Raw genomic sequence first — 17,173 nt, 5'->3', positions numbered from 1 at the left:
TTGGAGAGTCTGTTCTTCACGTTCTTCCTCCTCGCAGCAGCAGCAGCAACAATCAATGGTATCTTCCTTGTTTCGGCTCTGAACTCTCTCCTATTTCTCTCTAAACTTTTCTAACCCTTTTTATGAATTGAAACCACTCTTATATATCCCACATACCCCAAATATCTCGTATAAATTCCGACTTTTTCTTTTCTTTTTCTTTTCTGCGCTGTTGAGAGAATAATCCCTTCTGTTGAGCTTTTTCACGTGCTGTTAGCTATAAAATAGCTACCAAACTCTTCCCTAGACTTGAATAAGACCGTGTAAATGTTAATCCATCGTCAAAGTCCTCCAGAAATCTCTCAAAAATCTTTGAAAGTGCACAACAGGACACGTCTCTCTGTTTTAACTTTGATTGCTTCTCCCGGATATTCTAGCCCAATTAAGCCCATGAAATCATCCATACTAGAATTTTATATCCATATCACGTCCAGCGCAATCAATTTCCGGTGTTTAATCTCCCTAAAACAGCTCCAACAATCGGATCAAAATTCAACAGCGATATGCATGGCCTTTCCCGCCAAAAACCAGTATTTGAAATTTGAAGAAGACCTCCCCCTATCCAGTTCTGGTGTCCCTTTAGCAGCTGCCTGGAAATGGGTCACCCCTTAGTAATTAGGTTACCCCTTATCCAAAGTGAGAGTCTGTATAGTAATTTTCTCCCACGAGCGCAAAAACCACTTTCTTAGCCAATTTCGCCGCAAAAGCTTATTTCTCCGGAAATACCTACAGGGACATAAAAAGCCATAATAAGTACAAAAATGGGTACTAACACAATATACAATGGGGCTATATTAGACACATAAATGCGTCTATCATAAACTCGGCTCGATGTGTATAATGAAAGTCTATGTATCAAAACGACTTTTGTCTCAAGAGTAGGAGATAGAGTAAATAGACTTTTGAGTGACAGATAAGTTCAAGTCTCCACATACCTTTTAGTCGATGAAAATCCACAAGTTCCTTGAGCAGTCCTTCGTCTTGTATGATGATTTCCATGGAGTCTTGAGCTCAACTACACTTTCTATCTTAATCTGAGACCTTTATCTATGTAGGCTAAAAATAAAGACTTATAGTTTTGATCACTAATATTGACAAACATGCTTCAGATAGCAACGCAGGCGAGTTCAACCGAGCAATGCTCTAACATTATGAAGCACTCACACATATATATATGTATCATACCCTTTTTGATACATACATGTATCGTCAAAAAGTTCCCCTGAGATTTTTGTGTAAGCACAATGGATGTATGCAACAAGGAAGATGAAGTTGAGAAGGGCAAAGCTATCGAGTTTCACAAGGACCCTGTTTTCATAACCTGCTTTCATGTTGTTGATCATGAAAACAAACTTCCAGTTCAGATGTCATCACAACTGGTAGGAAATCTTCTTAGAGATTTTAGCGTCGCACATGAACAACTTGGAATTGCAACAAAGAATCTTGAATTTCTGAAAAACGAACTGAAGAAAGCAACTGATGAACTCGTCTATGTTCGATCTCTGATTGTTGGCCATGTCTGATGTTTTTCGAATTATGTTCTCTAAGAATTGTTTTATTTTTTCTAGGAAACTTCTTATGAGAATTTATTCTTGTGTTTTTAAGAAGGATAACTAGGGTTTGGAATAGCCATTATTGTGAATACACATAGCTATGTCCAACGATTTTCATCTTGCAATTTTTTTAGATTTATTTATTTAAATTCTAAAATTTATTTGGAAGATGATTTTGCAGTATTAATCTTTATGGTTTTATATCTTGAAACTTGTTATGGGATATGTGTGTTTGCGTCCATGAACTTTGATTGTCCTATACACTATCAAAAGTAAAGTCTTTCATATGTCAGTATGCAAATATTGATAAAAGATTGAATGGACTTTTGACAAATAAAAGTTAAGCCTTTTATGACATTATGTAAATATTGATGGAAGAAAGGATGAACTTTTGTTTACAATGATTAGGTCTATTATTATATGTCATTGTGCAAATAGTGATGAAAATTAGAATGAATCCGTGTTTATTCCGCAATATTGGTCTTTCCCTGATCCACATCTTTGTGTAAATACTGTGCGGCTCCGTAAGCTTGCTTTTGTGAGCATTTCCGATTAAATTAACCATGGGTTCTCTTGTGGTTAATTTAATTGAGTATTTTGGATGCAAAGTTCATGTTTCATGATATTTGTTAATATCCAAAGAAATCCTTCATTTCTCCTAAACGTAAGGTCGCTCTTGTTGTTCCTTTTGGAATGACATTTTACGGGGGAGAATGTTCTTAATTGAACTTGTACTTAATTGCAAAATCTTTGTGGGAAGTGCAGCTGTGGAATATTATAGGGTTATCTTGTATCTTTATAAACTCCTTGATGAACGCATTTAGTTTCGGCTATATGATTGTATCTAAGCAAGTTGATATGTGCTTCTCTTTTGGTCATGAAGTGTCTCTATGGAAATTTCATTAGGATCCCACTAATTTTCGTACCTTTACCAATTTTTTTGACAAAAAGGGGAGAATTAATGTGTAGTTCACAATACAAATACATATGGTTTATAGATAATTATGTAAGGGGGAGTGGTTTTCATTTAAGATGAAGTATTGACTAAGGGGGAGTGCATATCACCATAGTATTGTTGTCAAAGTTGTGATACAATTGAACTTTGATGTTGTGTAATAATACTATGACACTATATAACATGATTGAGAGCTACTATTTTTCTCATTGTTATAGCTACAGATCTTTAACAACAGTGATGCGGAGTTGAACACATTTGAAATCATTGGAGTACTTGGAAATGACAAAGATTTCGAGTAATGTTGAAGAACCAAGGAGATCAAGCATTTGGATGAGAAGCTACAAAGTTTATTTATTTTGTATTTCATATGTATTGATAGTTTTGTCACTAAATTTGACAAAGGGGGAGATTGTTAGAGCATTGCTCGGTCGAACTCGCAAGCGTTTCTATCTCAAGCTTGTTTGTCAAGTTTAGTTTCCAAAACTATAAGTCTTGATTTCTAGTATACTTATAGCTAAGTCTCGGTTTAGGATAGTAAGTGTAGTTGAGCTTTAGACTCCACGGCGTTCATTGAATGAAGAAGAATAACTACTCAAGGGAACTTGTGGAACTTCATCGACAAAAGGATGTGGAGACTTGAACTTATCAATCACTCAAAAGTATATATATTTTATCTCTTATTTTGAGAAAAAAGTCATGTTGCTATATAGACTTAAGTATGGGTTATCAATTGGTTCATGTTCACCTTGATTTATCAAAAGACGGAACAACACATGTAGGTATTTCTGTGGGAGACAAATTTATCTATTCCTACAGACTTTTTTGTGTGAGAAAAATTTGTTTATTAAGTCTTCGACTTTGGGTCGTAGCAACTCTTAGTTGTGGGTGAGATCAACTAAGGGAATCAAGTGCGTAGTATCCTGGTAGGGTCAGAGGCTTAAGGAGCGCAAATGTACCTTGAATCAGTGTGAGATTGATTAGGGTTCAACTACAGTCCAGTCTGAAGTTCATTGGTAGTAGGATAGTGTCTGTAGCAGCTTAATACAGTGTGGTGTTCAAATCTTGACTAGGTCTCAGGGATTTTCTTCATTTGCGGTTTCGTCGTTAACGAAACTTCTGATGTATGTGTTATTTCTTTTCCGCATTATATTTTGTTATATAATTGAAATATCACAGGTTACGCGTTGAATCGGTCAACTGGGAAATCCAACCTTTAGTTGTTGATTGAAATTGATTGATCCTTGAACATTGGTCTTTGGTACCGTTCAAGTTATGTCTCTTATATTCAATCGGGCTCGCAAATTCCTATTTACTAATAGCAGATTGAAGTGAGAGATAGAGATACAAAACTCTTGGATATACTTTTCTCTATATTGAGTCTAACTGTCTAGTTGATTCTCTTGAAAGTATATTGGAGTTTGTCTATTCAGATTGCAAAACGAAGTATTGGCTGTGGTTGTTGTACCCCCGCTTTTTCAATTGGTATCAGAGCAGGAAAACACGTTAAAGACCTTATAAGTCTGTGTTTGTAGCGACCTGAATATGAATAGAAGTGCTATCTCTAATAAATGCATTACCAGAAACAAAAGGTCTGTTTCTATGAAATCTATTAAATAGAAAGATTTGTCGATCTCGAATATAGACGAATCTGGTTTTCCAATGAAACGGACTTTCATTGACAAGTGTTACCCGGTTTACCTTACTGACGAGTCTGACTCTGAAGTTGAAATGGAAGCATCCAATGACAATGCAGTGATTCTAAAACTTGTTAGAATCCAGGCTGATGATGTCAACCGGTTGAAACACAAAGTTAATGTCCTTGTTGGTATGATAAATGAGCGTGAATCTCTTCTAAAAGTCCTTCGTGAGGAAAACGCCTCAGTTTGTTCCTCACGAACTATGCTTGAGGATACACTCAAAGAGGATGCTTTGGAAACTGAACTTGTTTTGAGTAAACTCTCTATTCAAGAATGTTCCAAAGAGTCCACTATACCAACTACTTCTGATATAACTGGAAAATTCTCTGTTCCAGAAGCAAAATCAAAATCCCTTCATATTGTAAAATATGTGACTGTATCTTCCTCTAATCAAGGAATATCCACATCACTTGGAAGGAAGATATCTCCCAACGATGGGATTAAGACTGTTCTGTCTAATCACTCAGGTGATCAGAAAGTGTGTCTCTTTTGTGATTCAAAAGGACATGGTGAACAAAAGAGGAAATATAGGTTGAATGACATCTCTATTGATCGTCTTCAACACACCTTAGATTTAATTCTTAAAGGTGTAACTGACATTCGTATGTCTAAACCAATTGGTTTTAGTACTCACCCTGTGCACCCCACCAGGAAAGTCAGTTCCATGTGTTCCTCAAATGTTCAAATGCGAAACAGTTTTCCTAAACCATTTCGTCCAAGAAGAGCTCGAGGATCTTCTTTGATTATAATGGGAGATAATGTTGTTCATGATGTGAAAAAGGTACCCGAAGAAGGAAGCAAAAATGGAGAGATGGATGACAACCTAAAAATGATAATTGAAGGACATAAGGAGATTATTGACAGGCTGTCAATTCCCTCCAGTCAAAATTCTTCAGGTAAGAATACATACTATGCGTCGTATTTTGATGATAGTAAATTTTATGATAACTTTTCGCATCATAATGGTTTTCCTCCAAAGAACAGGAGAAAGAGGTTTAACCGAAAGCAACCGTTATTTGATGAGCTCAAGGCTAATACTTGTGCTAATTGATCACAAGGTTGAAATCTCACTCACAAAATTCTGGTTGAGTGAGATATGGTCAGGTATACTTGATGGCGAATTGTTTTCTGATTATCTAGCTATTTTCTTATCGTTCTTAACTAGATTATCATTCACAAACACTTTTGCACAAGTATTTGTGTCTTTGTAGTGTTAAGCTTTTAATTTTTAAATTTCTTTCAAATTTTATTATTTCAAAAATTGTTATTCTTATGCTCTGAATTTTTCTTTGATGAGAATGTAAAATTTATCCAGCTAAGACTTGTGAAATCTTTTCACTAGGAAAAATATTGCTTGGCAGATCGTCTTCTTGGTTTGTTTCTCTTCGTGGCTTTCATTCTTTTCGGTCAAGTTTGTGTTCGTATGGGTACCCGTGTTACTGGTCACGGACCAACTTTGTAAACCCTAAACTCGTTTTCCGTTAGAAACCCTTTAAATACCAAAACCTTTTATTTGAGTACGCCTACTCCAGGTTTTGTTATTCAAGAATGGTTGCTCCTCCATGCTCTTGGGATTTACCTGAAGATTTTATTGATAACTCTATTTACTTCGAGTTCAATACAAAGAAGAAAAGAACCACTGTTAAAGATGACAATCTTCATCCTGGTGCATCATGTTTTTATGCATATTCTCATCAAGATCGAGAAAATGCTGAGATGATTTCTGCTGAAGTGGTTCATGGTTTTCTCAATGATCTCGGGAGAGCAAAACTGAAGCTTGGAAACTCTATGAAGGATCTTGATATGTTACGAACTGAGTTGGAAAAGGTTAATTCTGACCTTGTTCTCATGAAATCACATGTTAAGGACCTTCTCAAAGAGCATATCTTCTCCGAAGAAACTGTCAATGTTGTTAGACACAAGCTTGAAGGTCTTGATACCCGTGAAGATACTGAACACAAACTCTGATGTTTTTGTGTGCTCGATCGTTTTTGGTTTTAGAGTTTGTTTTGATTCATGTCTAGGAAACTTCTTATGAGAATTTATTCTTGTATTTTTAAGAAGGATAACTAGGGTTTGGAATAACCATTATTGTGAGTACACGTAGCTATTGCCAACTGTTGATACATGAAAATAACCAATCCTAGAATGGGCAACCCCTTAATCCTTTAAGGGTTCCCTTTTAGGATAAAGAGACCTGGGGACTAGGCCAAACCCATTAAGATAGGGAAGCCATAGTTTACCCAAGAGTACACATGGATAGTTGGGCCTTGGCCTAGAGGGAGAGGCCCTTTATGGTTTGGTATTAACTTAAAGAAAGGGAAATGGCAAGTTCAGTAATATGGTAATCTTATGGGCACTTATCCATAATAGAGATATTATAAAAGGGAAAGAAGGTATATCTCTTAAGGCATCATTAATTCCCTAGTACTTCCCTAAACCTATCCACTCCTTGGGAGTACTTTCTGTGATTAGGGCTAGTTCCTCCTTCCCACATTCTACCCATCAACATTGCGACCACAGTGGGAGGTTCTTAGCCTCTTTTCCAGCATGATACTCCCAGGTGCGAGTCAGGAAGTACCAGTGGGTGGAGAAGTACCTGATCCGGATGTCATTATCGTAGAAGATGTACAAGGTTAAAGTGATGAAGAAATACATTTCCGAGCAGTAGTCACGACACCTATCGTACAAGGAGCATGAGCATCCCAGGGTGCAGGAGCGCTCCAGAAGAAAGGAGAAATGCCTAGAAAGAAAGCCGCAGCTGAGACCAGCGAGCAGGAGATGTCCGAAATACAAGAGGAGTTAGACGTGCCCATTAAAAGGCAACATGAGCTACGTGGACGTCTGAAGCGAGCAAGGGAACAGAGCGCGACAGCCACTAAAACAGTCAGTTCAAAAAACACAACTTCGGGTATGACAGAAGACTGATCGCCAAGTATCTAGAGGCCCATTATCGAGTAACGAAGCAAAATGCTTACGATTCATTCTAACCCCTGTACTTTGCAGAAGTCGTTGATTACTTATATCTCGAGGATTACACATCGCCAAAATTTATATGGAGGAAAGGGGAATGCGCGGGAACATGTGAGCCGTTTTATATCAGCAATGAATTTGTACGCTCAGGATGAGAGCCTCTGCATGAGAGAGTTCCCTAAGTCACTCACGGACAACGCTTTTACCCGGTATGATAACTTGAAACCAGGAAGTATCAGATCGTGGCCCGCCAGCACAAATAAGAGTCACATCAATAGACTTGGGAAGGTACACCCAGCGGATCAGAGAAGAAATTGGGACATATATCACTCGCTTCCAAGATTTCACACTGGAATGTGACGAGGACATCCCGGAGGAGTGCTTGGTGGAGATTTTCATTCGAGGAATGGATGCAATCTTCCGGCTAAACTTGACGAACTTCAAGTTTCAAACTTTTGTGGAGGTCGAAGAGGCTGCATCCCGGATATCAGACTGTGCGGATGTTATGAACTCGGGGAAAAGCGGACACAATTGGAAATTACATTCTGTTAACAATGCATCCAATGAACAAGGAGGTGATAGAGGAAAGGGAGGAGCCGCCGCTTTCGGCCCCTACCGAGGAGGAAAATCCGGCAAAAGATGGGGAAGAGCGGATGGAGGTAGATCAAACCCGCCACCACCACTACCGTGTAGCAGGGAGCAGATAATAGGACTTCTAGAACAATATTGGGTGGCCAACAAAGAAGAAACTTTGCCGCCCGTGGCTACAGAACCTACCGCGACAGAAAATATGCATGAACGATACTGTCATTATCACCGGAGGGTCCATCATCCGACTGTGGAGTGTCTTTCTTTGCGCTACATAGTACAGAGAAAACGAGCCAAAGGCGAGCTAGAAGTAGGAAAACAAAGCATCCAAAAGGACCCGCTCCCTCAGCACCAAGTTATGATGATCTCCCATGAACCCGCAGAAGGAGAAACCTGGAGACCATGGGAAGACGCGGAGGAGGAAGCATGTGAGGCGTCCGAGACAACCATATTTTCAGACACAAATGGAGTCGCTAGAAAATTCGCCCAAACCATTTTGGCCCATCAATTCTTCAATTCCCTTGGTTTCAGTGAGGATCAAGTCCGCGAGGCATCCAAAGCCATCACAGCAATTGCATCTGGAAAGGTGTACAATCCGACGCCTAAGGAAGCTATTACTTTCATTGATGAAGATATATGCTATCCAGGAGAACACCTCCGACCCTTGTACCTCACGGCACATATTAACAAGCAATCCCTCAAGCGAGCTTTCATAGACGGCGGATTTTCCCTCAATATGATCTCCCTACACACATTGGAATCTTTAGGAGTATCAAGAACGTCGATCAAAATGCGCGCAACGACCGTGAGAGGATTTGGAGGTTAGACTCAGATGACAATGGGAATAGTACATTTGATGATGAAGATCGGGCCTATCAGAGCACTCACCCCTTTTTACGTGCTTGAGGATGATACCACGTTTCATGTCTTACTAGGGCGAGGATGGATTCTGAACCACAAGGTAGTAGCATCTACATATCACCAGTGTGTAAAGACTAATATTGGAGGAAAACAATTCCGGATCCCGGCACAAGTAATCCGTTTGGTCCTGAGGAAGCTTACATGGCAGACGCAGTTTTCTTCACGCAACCAGTCACGGACCAAGGGAGCATTCGGAGCATTTCACCACCCTCCCTAAGTGGAAAGAGTTCCATCCTGAGGTACAAATGAAAGGAAAGGCTAAATCGGTCTTTATTCCATCTCGGATGGGACCTGTCGTGGGGACTAAGAGGGTTGTAGTCGAAACAAATAATAGTCAATTTAAACGCTTCTCACGTCCAGAGGGCGGACATGTTTACCGTTTACAGCAATTAGCCGAGGAAGCTTCCAATCGACAACATGACTACGCCATGTCATCGGCGGACGAAGAAATGATGGAAGCAACCGCAGTGATTGAAGATTTGCAGGAATAATAGAAGGCTTACCTGAAGAAAAGACAAGACCCGATCCGACCCTCGATGGATTAGAAGAAGTAAACCTTGGCACGAAAGATGAACCTCGCTGCGTGCGCATTAGCAAGCATCTGGAAGGAGAAGAAACACTACAAAAATACTGATTTTTTGTGACGCCAAGAAACCGTGGCAGTTGATCAAAAACCCGTGGAAAAAACAATTTGCCACGCCAGCCTCCTCGTAACAAATAGTCCAGTGGCTAAAAGTATTTGCCACGACGGTTGCCACGGTTTTTCCTTGCCTGGCTAATAATTTAAGAGCTTTTACCCCGGTTACCGTCCTGGCTAATAATTAGTTGGATGGCACATGTGTGGGGTTATTAGCCACGGTGTCAGCCACAATTTTTAGGCGTGGGTTTTGCTCCAAGATCATTTTATGTAGCTGGATTTCACTGAAGCTATTTAAAAACTGAAATAACAGGACAATATTTACTTACACTACAATAATTTCAAAAAGACAATTTATTCATTAGAAAACACAAGTACTACATGTTTGTCTGATTGATTACATTCCAAAGAAAATAAAAACTTAATACTTGGCCATTTTGAGTCTGATACAAGAAAACAAATAAAAACTTAATACTAAACCATTTTGAGTCTGCTAAAAGTTTCAAGAGAAATTTAAGTGAATGAACACAAAATACTTAAATTATCACATATGGATTTCTTACTTCCAAAGTTAATTATGATATATCTTCCAACACCTTAAACATAATATCTTTCGATGAAATTAACCTGCAAAATGTAGACATCAAATCTGATATCAATGACAAATAACAGAAGAAAATGTCCATGTATACAAAATTTATAGAGGCTTAATTTCTTATCCCTTCAAATATAACATGTGGTCTAAACCATTAAGAAGATACAGCAGAATCATATGAACAACCATTCATCCAACTATAATCTCTCACGTACACTTATGGATTCAAACAAGTACAAATATCTATCAATACATTTAAGCCCATACACCTAGTTACCCATAAATCAATCCATGGTAGAAAAAAGAACAAGAAATTCAGAGTATTCCAAAACCAGTACACCCATTTCCAAATTTCCTAATAATTCAATATGATATCATCCACTGGTGTACGCAAATATTAAGTTGGTTGGCAAGCTATTGGATAACGATATGCTAATGTGTGTCGTGACAGCTAAAATAAAGAATGTGTCTGCAAATATCACTATAGTCCATGATGTTAATCCAGAGTCTAACTTAACAATTATGCCATCGTCTTTCTAATATGTTGCAGCAAGGGGAACATGTTTAGAGGTTTATAAACAACTATGCACAATCATTTGTACTAATAAACATAAAACATTACCTCAGATTCATTCTGCATATGAACCTGATCCTCCTTCAGTTTCTTAATTTAATGCAGCATTTTCCTCGTTGTTTTGGACAACATTTGAAGAAGATTCCCCCTAAGCTTGGTTACTTTAATTTGCGAACCAACACCACGAATCCGACCAGGTTTCTCAGCTCCCATGATTTTGAATACTTGTCTCCTTTCAGCTGGCCATAAGAAGTGAGTTCCAAGATTGAAACATCATTATCTGAACCATTCTCTTCTAAATCTTCCCTCTCCAAGGCTTCCATTTGAGCCTGCAATTATAATATGCAAAGTTAAAGTGAGAACAAGTTGCAACAATTTTACTAATTCTAACAGCATACAAATTAACGTATTAAAAAGCCATACGCGATTTGCTTCAGCTTTAGGGTTGGAAGTTTTCCCTTCTCTGGCTCTATAGGCTTTCCGATACACAGCCGCTAGACTTGCTTTCTTTTGCGTTGTCTCTTCTATTTGTTCATATATAGTATTGTCAAGATCTACATAAACATTAACTATCAATATCGTTTGATATTAGTTGTTACCTCTATCGCGTGGTTCACGAATGACTTAGTACCACCATGATGAGGCACAACCAAATGCTTTCTACTTGCTTTGCCATTCTTGCTTTTTTTCTATGTTATTCAACGTTCAGAAGCTAGAAGTCACAGTTTAACATATAAACTCATAAATGATAAATCTGTAAACATTCTCACCTTGAATTCAGGTGAACACCAATATATCAACATATTTGCCTACTGAGTGTCAATAACTTCGTTTGGACAACTAGCTCTGTTTTGTGCATCATTCTTATTCTCATCGAAATGTTCCAACCTCATGTTACGTTTGTTTGCCTTCCATTTTTCATGGATTTTCTCCTCCACCCGAAAGTTGATCTCATCAGAATAACGAAAAATATTCCACAATGTTCATCAGTTAAAATTCAGCAATCTTCAATCAGTTAAATAATTTAATATATTGGTTAAAGTAATTTTCTTTACCTTTATCTCTTCAATGGCTTCTTCAAGCTTCCTTATGGGGCATTTCAGACCAGTCATGAATGTCAAAAGGGAAGTTTTCTCCATTTAGTGCCAGCTTTCCACAATAAGCCGAGATCTTATTTGCGTTTGGTCCAACTGGTGCACCCTGCCAAAATTCCAGTGGTACTTTCTCGCCCTTTTTCATCTTTGTACGAAAGTTCAACTTAGCCCCTCCTCTTACTTTCTTTGCTGTCGGAGGTTGTGGGTTGTCATCTATATTCCTGCAAGAACCACAAACAATAAGTAAGCACATCATAATGAAACAAAAAGATCACACAACGTGTGGATAAAAAACACATAATAAGAAATTAATGAAAAGTTGTATTTAAGTTTCAAAAGAACCACACAATACAAAAAACTACAATCGCAAAACAGATTCTATTGTCATGTAACATTTACCTTGAATGAACAACTAGGAAAAACTGAAAAAAGAAAAACAACTAGCATAAACTGGACACAACTGTATGTCACGTAATTCTACAAAAAGATTTTTTAGTCGGGTAAGTTCACAAAAGCTCTTGGGAACATACTTATGCCTTATGGCATAGCCAAGACATAAAAGAAAAATATTCAACAAAAATATGTATGTGGGGGGCTCGATATGCGTTCTACATATCGCATTCTATATCCCTGCATATAGCCAAGACATTAAAGACTTAAATCAAATCCTTGGTATTTTTAAATCCAGCCCAAAACATAATTTTGAATTTGTTTTGCAGTTACCACAGGTTGAGCATGATGTCAATAAGATTGCCAAAAAGGAAAAGAAGACTTTAACAATAATTGGTGTACATTTTCATACATTGGTAAGTTGATGCAAGCAAATAGTTATAATTAAAGAAGGAAGCACTAATAGAATACAATAAAGCTATTAATAACAATGTGGAGTTCGCAAATTGCAGACATCAAGTAGATATTCAGATGACAAACTGCAACAAAAAGATAAAAGCGACATATAAATTACTCAAAACTATGAATAGAGTCTGTAATCTTATGGTGATGCAACTTTACCGTAATTTACCTACATAGTATCCATTGGTATTCCTATTTCTATATAGCACTATGTGTACCTATAAACCACAAACAATCATGTGGTCTGAGGAGATTAGACATTCATAGTTATTAAAAGATCCAATCATTTGATCATAAAGCAGAAAAATGTGCATAAAAAGAACGAAAAATCCATTGACAAAAGAAAATAAGGGTCAGTTAACCATATTGATAATGTCCTTAACTCCTAAGATAATAAAGAAGGGAAAATAAAGGGACTGTGCTATACAATTAGCGACCAAAACTGAGATTTTTTCACCAAATATGCATTCAAGATGAAAAGTATTTTGTGATTCATAGACTCGGATTAACTGGAATTTTAAAACAAAAATCTAAATTTGGATCTAAAAGAATCTCTTTAAGTATCAACTCCTCCTTCCTATAGCTCTTTAAGTTCTTCAATCAAGGATCTCAAGTACACATAAATATGGTTCACTGGACTACTTGGATCATAAGTATCAGTTCGCCGTTCTTTATGCCATCTCATGTCCTTGGCAGTTTTGGAAGACATAAACAAAGGCTGAATCCTTTTAATGGGAAGTGGCGGAGTATCTTAGAAGGAGTATTAGGTCTCACTATCTTCCACCTTGAAGCCCCGCAAATAGTGCACTTGTCCATGGTTTTTCCTTTCTTTCTAGAGTGAGAATACCAAACAGAAAAGCAATTTTCATAAACTCGTGATATTTAAGCCAACAACCTACCCTCAAATAACTGGGTTCATTAGAATGGAGACTTAATACACATCCAGATGCACATCTCTTACTGAAAAAACAACATTCTATGGGAATAACCAAAAACAGTATTTGACTAACCTAGAAAGACATGCATACTGGGTTTTGCAATTACACTTGAATTAGAAATTTTAAAAACCTAGTATATTTGATGTTATAAAGCAAGAACATTAGCTGGAATTTCAAAACAAAAATCGAAATTTGATCTAAAAGAAACTAAAAATGGATGACAATTGCAGCAGGAAACCAAGGAACGAGAAATTAAACTTCTTACCAGCTTGTGCAGATAAAATCGATGATGTCCTGCAGAGGATAATGAAATTGATGACTTCCTTCTTCCAAATCTGACCTAATATCATAAAATAATCCAAATTAAAGAAGATAAATTCTAGATCAGTGTAAAATAATTGAAATCGATATGCAATTAGGTTGATTCCTACATAAATAATTACTACTTAAAAGACCCTAGTTTCAGAAAATCAAAATAAGAAGATCTAATTTTACAAATCCCATCTTACCTGAAGTATAATCTTCTCTGTGTATACGGTTTCAAGGTATCGATTGTTTTTATAGCATCCATAATCGAAGAAAGAGGATTTTGAGGGAGGTGGGAAGAACTGAAGGAACTGGGGAGTTATCATCAGGTGGAAATCGTGGTATTCTGCAGGTTTACTAGTTACGACTTTGGGTTTTTAAGAGAATTTCACAGCAAACAATTGCTACGGCAGTATTTGTTGACCCGAAGCAAGAGGCCCACTATACCCACGACCCACTATGTCGTGAGTAGAAGATATCCGGCAGGCTTATAACGTGTAAGGCTAGACGCGTGGCAAGTTGATATCATGTCGTGGCAAATGAGAGACCTATTTGCCACAGTTACCTGTTTAGCGTGGCAAAATGTAACATATAGCCACAGATATTTAAATCCGTGGCAATTGGGTCGTGACTAAAACCCAGTAATTTTGTAGTGAAAGGTCACGACTGGTCAACCTACTCCGTGAGTATCGGGATGTGTTTGCATTTACTCATGACAAAATGCCGGGTTTTGATAGCAGTTTGATCGCGCACAACCTCAATGTCTCGCCCGAGTATCAGCCTGTGAAGCAGCGGAGGCGCAACTTTCTGGAGAATATAGAATTGGCGATCAAGGAAGAGGTGGAGAAGCTGTTGAAATCCAATTTCATTAAACTGATCCAACACCCCGTGTGGCTAGCTAACATCGTACCAGTGTAAAAGAAGAATGGTAAGGTCCGGTGTTGTGTCGACTATCGAGATCTAAACCGGGCATGCCCTAAAGATGATTACCCGGTACCAAACATCGATACAATGGTAAATAACACATGCATGTATGATATGTTTTCTTTCATGGACGGATTTAGCGGATATAAGCAAATTAGGATGTCCGTGGAAGATGCGCAAAAAACAGCTTTCCAGACCCCATACGGGAATTTCTATTATACTGTAATGCCATTCGGGTTGAAAAACGTGGGAGCGACCTACCAACGGGAAATAGTGGCTATCTTCCACGACATGATGCATCAAATTATGGAAGTTTACATAGATGATGTGGTGGTGAAATCCCGGGCACGAAAAGACCACCTCAGCCACTTAAGGCATGTCTTCAACAGATGTAGAAAGTATCACCTAAAGATGAATCCTCTCAAATGCGCTTTTGGAGTCACACCTCCGAAAATTTCTGGGGTTTGTTGTTACCGACAAAGGGATACAAATCGATACGGATAAAGTTGAAGCGATAACTACTATGAGGTCACCCGCAAGCATAAAAGAGTTGCAGACTTTTATTGATAGAGTGTCTTATGTCCGAAGGTTCATCCCAGGGCTGGCACAACTATTATGTGCATTCACACCACTGCTAAATAAGAACAAGCAGTTCCAGTAGGGAGATGAGCAGGAGCAGGCCTTTTAGAAACTTAAAGAATGTTTAATCAGCGCGCTGGACCTACGACCTCTGGTCAAAGGCGAGCCTCTATACTTGTACACTGCATTTACCAATGTAGCGATCAGAACACTGTTGGCTCAAGACCTCGGCAAAGACCAGCTGTGCCCAATTCACTATATTAGTAGAGGGTTCAGGGACGCGGAGTTTCGATATTCGAAGGCGGAGCAGGCATGTTTAGCGCTTATCTATGCCACACAAAAATTACGATCATATATGCTTGCTCATGAAACCATAGTGGTGGCGAAATCTAATCCGATCGCTTACCTGGTGACAAAACCAGTGTTATCCAGCAGAACGGCCCGTTGGTTACTACAGTTATCCGAGTTTGAGCTAAAATGCCAGCGGTCGAAAGGAGTGCGCGGGCAAGCATTTGCAGATCTTCTAGCCGCGTTCCCAGGTATGGATATGACAGAAATAAGTGATGAAATACCCGGAGAAGTTGCGGAAGTCCAGGAGGAAGAACGTTGGAAGATATTTTTCGACGGATCGTCCTACGGCTCTTATGGAGGAGCAGGGATAGTATTTGAGACGCCCAAGAAAGAATTATTATCATTCGCTTTTAAGCTGGACTTTGAATGTAGCAACAATGTCGCAGAGTATGAATCTTTGATTCTTGGGTTACGAATGGCCGAGGAACTCAATCTAGGGGCAATCGACGTCAAGGGAGACTCGAAATTGGTCACAAACCAAATATCGGGTGATTTTCAGGTAAAAGAGGCACATTTTGCACCATACAGAGCGGAAGCTCAAGAACTAATAGCGAGGAGAGGAAGTACCATCATCGAGCATACTGGAAGATCCACCAACAAGCATGCAGACGCATTGGATACCTTAGCATCCAAGCTACAGTTAAACGAAGCCGACGAAGGCACCAGAGTGGTAAAAATAAGAGCACTACCTAGCACATGGAAAGAAGATGCATCGTTCGAATTAAAGGATGATTGGAGAACAACATACGTCGAAGATCTGACTAGAGAGGCGGAAGATCAGTTGTTGCCCGTTAAAGTGTTGAAACAATTTGTTGTAATCCGGGGAGAATTATACTTCCGAACTTCCGGAGGCGCTTTATCACGATGTGTAGGAAAGCCAGAGGCGCAGGAAATACTAAATCGCGTCCATGAAGAATCATGCGGACAAACAGGAGGAATCCTGTTGTACCGACGGCTACAGAGGATGGGCGTATATTGGCCAAATATGGCAGTCCAAGCAGCGGTAGTCCAGGATAAATGTGATGATTGTCAAGCACCCCCATAGCAGACGGAAATATGTAGTCCGGAGATAGAAGACTGGAGACAACCTTACATAGGCTTCATCCAGTACGAACGCCTACCGCCAAATAGACAAGAAGCGTTAAAAATTCAAAGGAAACTCGGACGATTCTTCATGAGTGAAGGCATCCTCTATAGGAAGAGCTTCGGGGACAAGATACTACGCTGTCTGTCACAAGAAGAGGCGGAGATAGTCATGGCTACAACTCACAATGCCGAGCATCAAGGTATGAGAAAACTCTTCCTACAGTTGCATGAAGGTGGGTATTACTGGCCCACGATGGAGTTTGATACGGCCGAGCATGTGAAAAAGTGTCAGCAGTGTCAAAGCCATGGATCATTAATCCATGCCCCGCATACCTTGCTACATAGTGTCGTCACCCCATGGCCTTTTCATAGCTGGGGACTTGATATTATCGGGTCGATACGCCCAACTTCATCCGGGCGGCACAAGTATATCATCACCGCGACTGAATACTCTACCAAATGGGTTAAACATATTCCACTTTGGGACTACTCAGGTGCCACGATCGCT

At 39.0% G+C, this 17,173-nt stretch overlaps 2 protein-coding genes across 6 annotated transcripts; one reads left to right on the top strand and one right to left on the bottom strand.

Annotated features, from left to right (window-relative positions):
- Window positions 1–9,768: 9,768 nt before the first annotated feature.
- LOC113281443 lies at window positions 9,769–14,091 on the bottom strand. 5 transcript variants are annotated; one of them, XR_003326157.1, is made up of 7 exons: window positions 13,929–14,091; window positions 13,685–13,759; window positions 11,306–11,850; window positions 11,135–11,224; window positions 10,959–11,059; window positions 10,584–10,864; window positions 9,769–9,993 (listed from the first exon to the last, which is right to left on the bottom strand). XR_003326157.1 is itself a non-coding variant. In XM_026530177.1 (5 exons), exons 1-3 carry the CDS (start codon window positions 13,988–13,990, stop codon window positions 11,613–11,615), a joined length of 375 nt encoding a protein of 124 aa, XP_026385962.1. In that variant the 5' UTR covers window positions 13,991–14,091; the 3' UTR covers window positions 9,769–9,993; window positions 10,584–10,864; window positions 11,306–11,612. The 5 variants fall into 5 exon arrangements, 1 of the variants encoding a protein (XP_026385962.1); XR_003326158.1 differs by having other exon boundaries at window positions 11,135–11,216; XR_003326155.1 differs by lacking the exon at window positions 11,135–11,224 and having other exon boundaries at window positions 10,959–11,089.
- Window positions 14,092–15,769: 1,678 nt separating this feature from the next.
- Window positions 15,770–16,624, top strand: LOC113359768. The gene has a single exon (XM_026603369.1). The coding sequence runs from the start codon at window positions 15,770–15,772 to the stop codon at window positions 16,622–16,624; it is 855 nt and encodes a 284-aa protein (XP_026459154.1).
- Window positions 16,625–17,173: the final 549 nt, after the last annotated feature.

This window comes from Papaver somniferum, chromosome 1 (genome assembly GCF_003573695.1).
Source record: "Papaver somniferum cultivar HN1 chromosome 1, ASM357369v1, whole genome shotgun sequence".
Taxonomy (NCBI): Eukaryota; Viridiplantae; Streptophyta; class Magnoliopsida; order Ranunculales; family Papaveraceae; genus Papaver; species Papaver somniferum.
This window is presented reverse-complemented; position numbering and strand designations above follow the sequence as displayed.

Excerpts from the sequence above, each read along its gene's own strand:
- LOC113281443 (XM_026530177.1), bottom strand. The coding sequence starts at position 13,990 with ATGGATGCTATAAAAACAATCGATACCTTGAAACCGTATACACAGAGA. Across the intron at positions 13,760-13,928 it reads CAGAGAAGATTATACTTCAG|GTCAGATTTGGAAGAAGGAA; the intron begins GTAAGATGGGAT and ends TTATGATATTAG. Across the intron at positions 11,851-13,684 it reads GATTTTATCTGCACAAGCTG|GAATATAGATGACAACCCAC; the intron begins GTAAGAAGTTTA and ends TGGTTCTTGCAG.
- LOC113359768 (XM_026603369.1), top strand. The coding sequence starts at position 15,770 with ATGGATATGACAGAAATAAGTGATGAAATACCCGGAGAAGTTGCGGAA.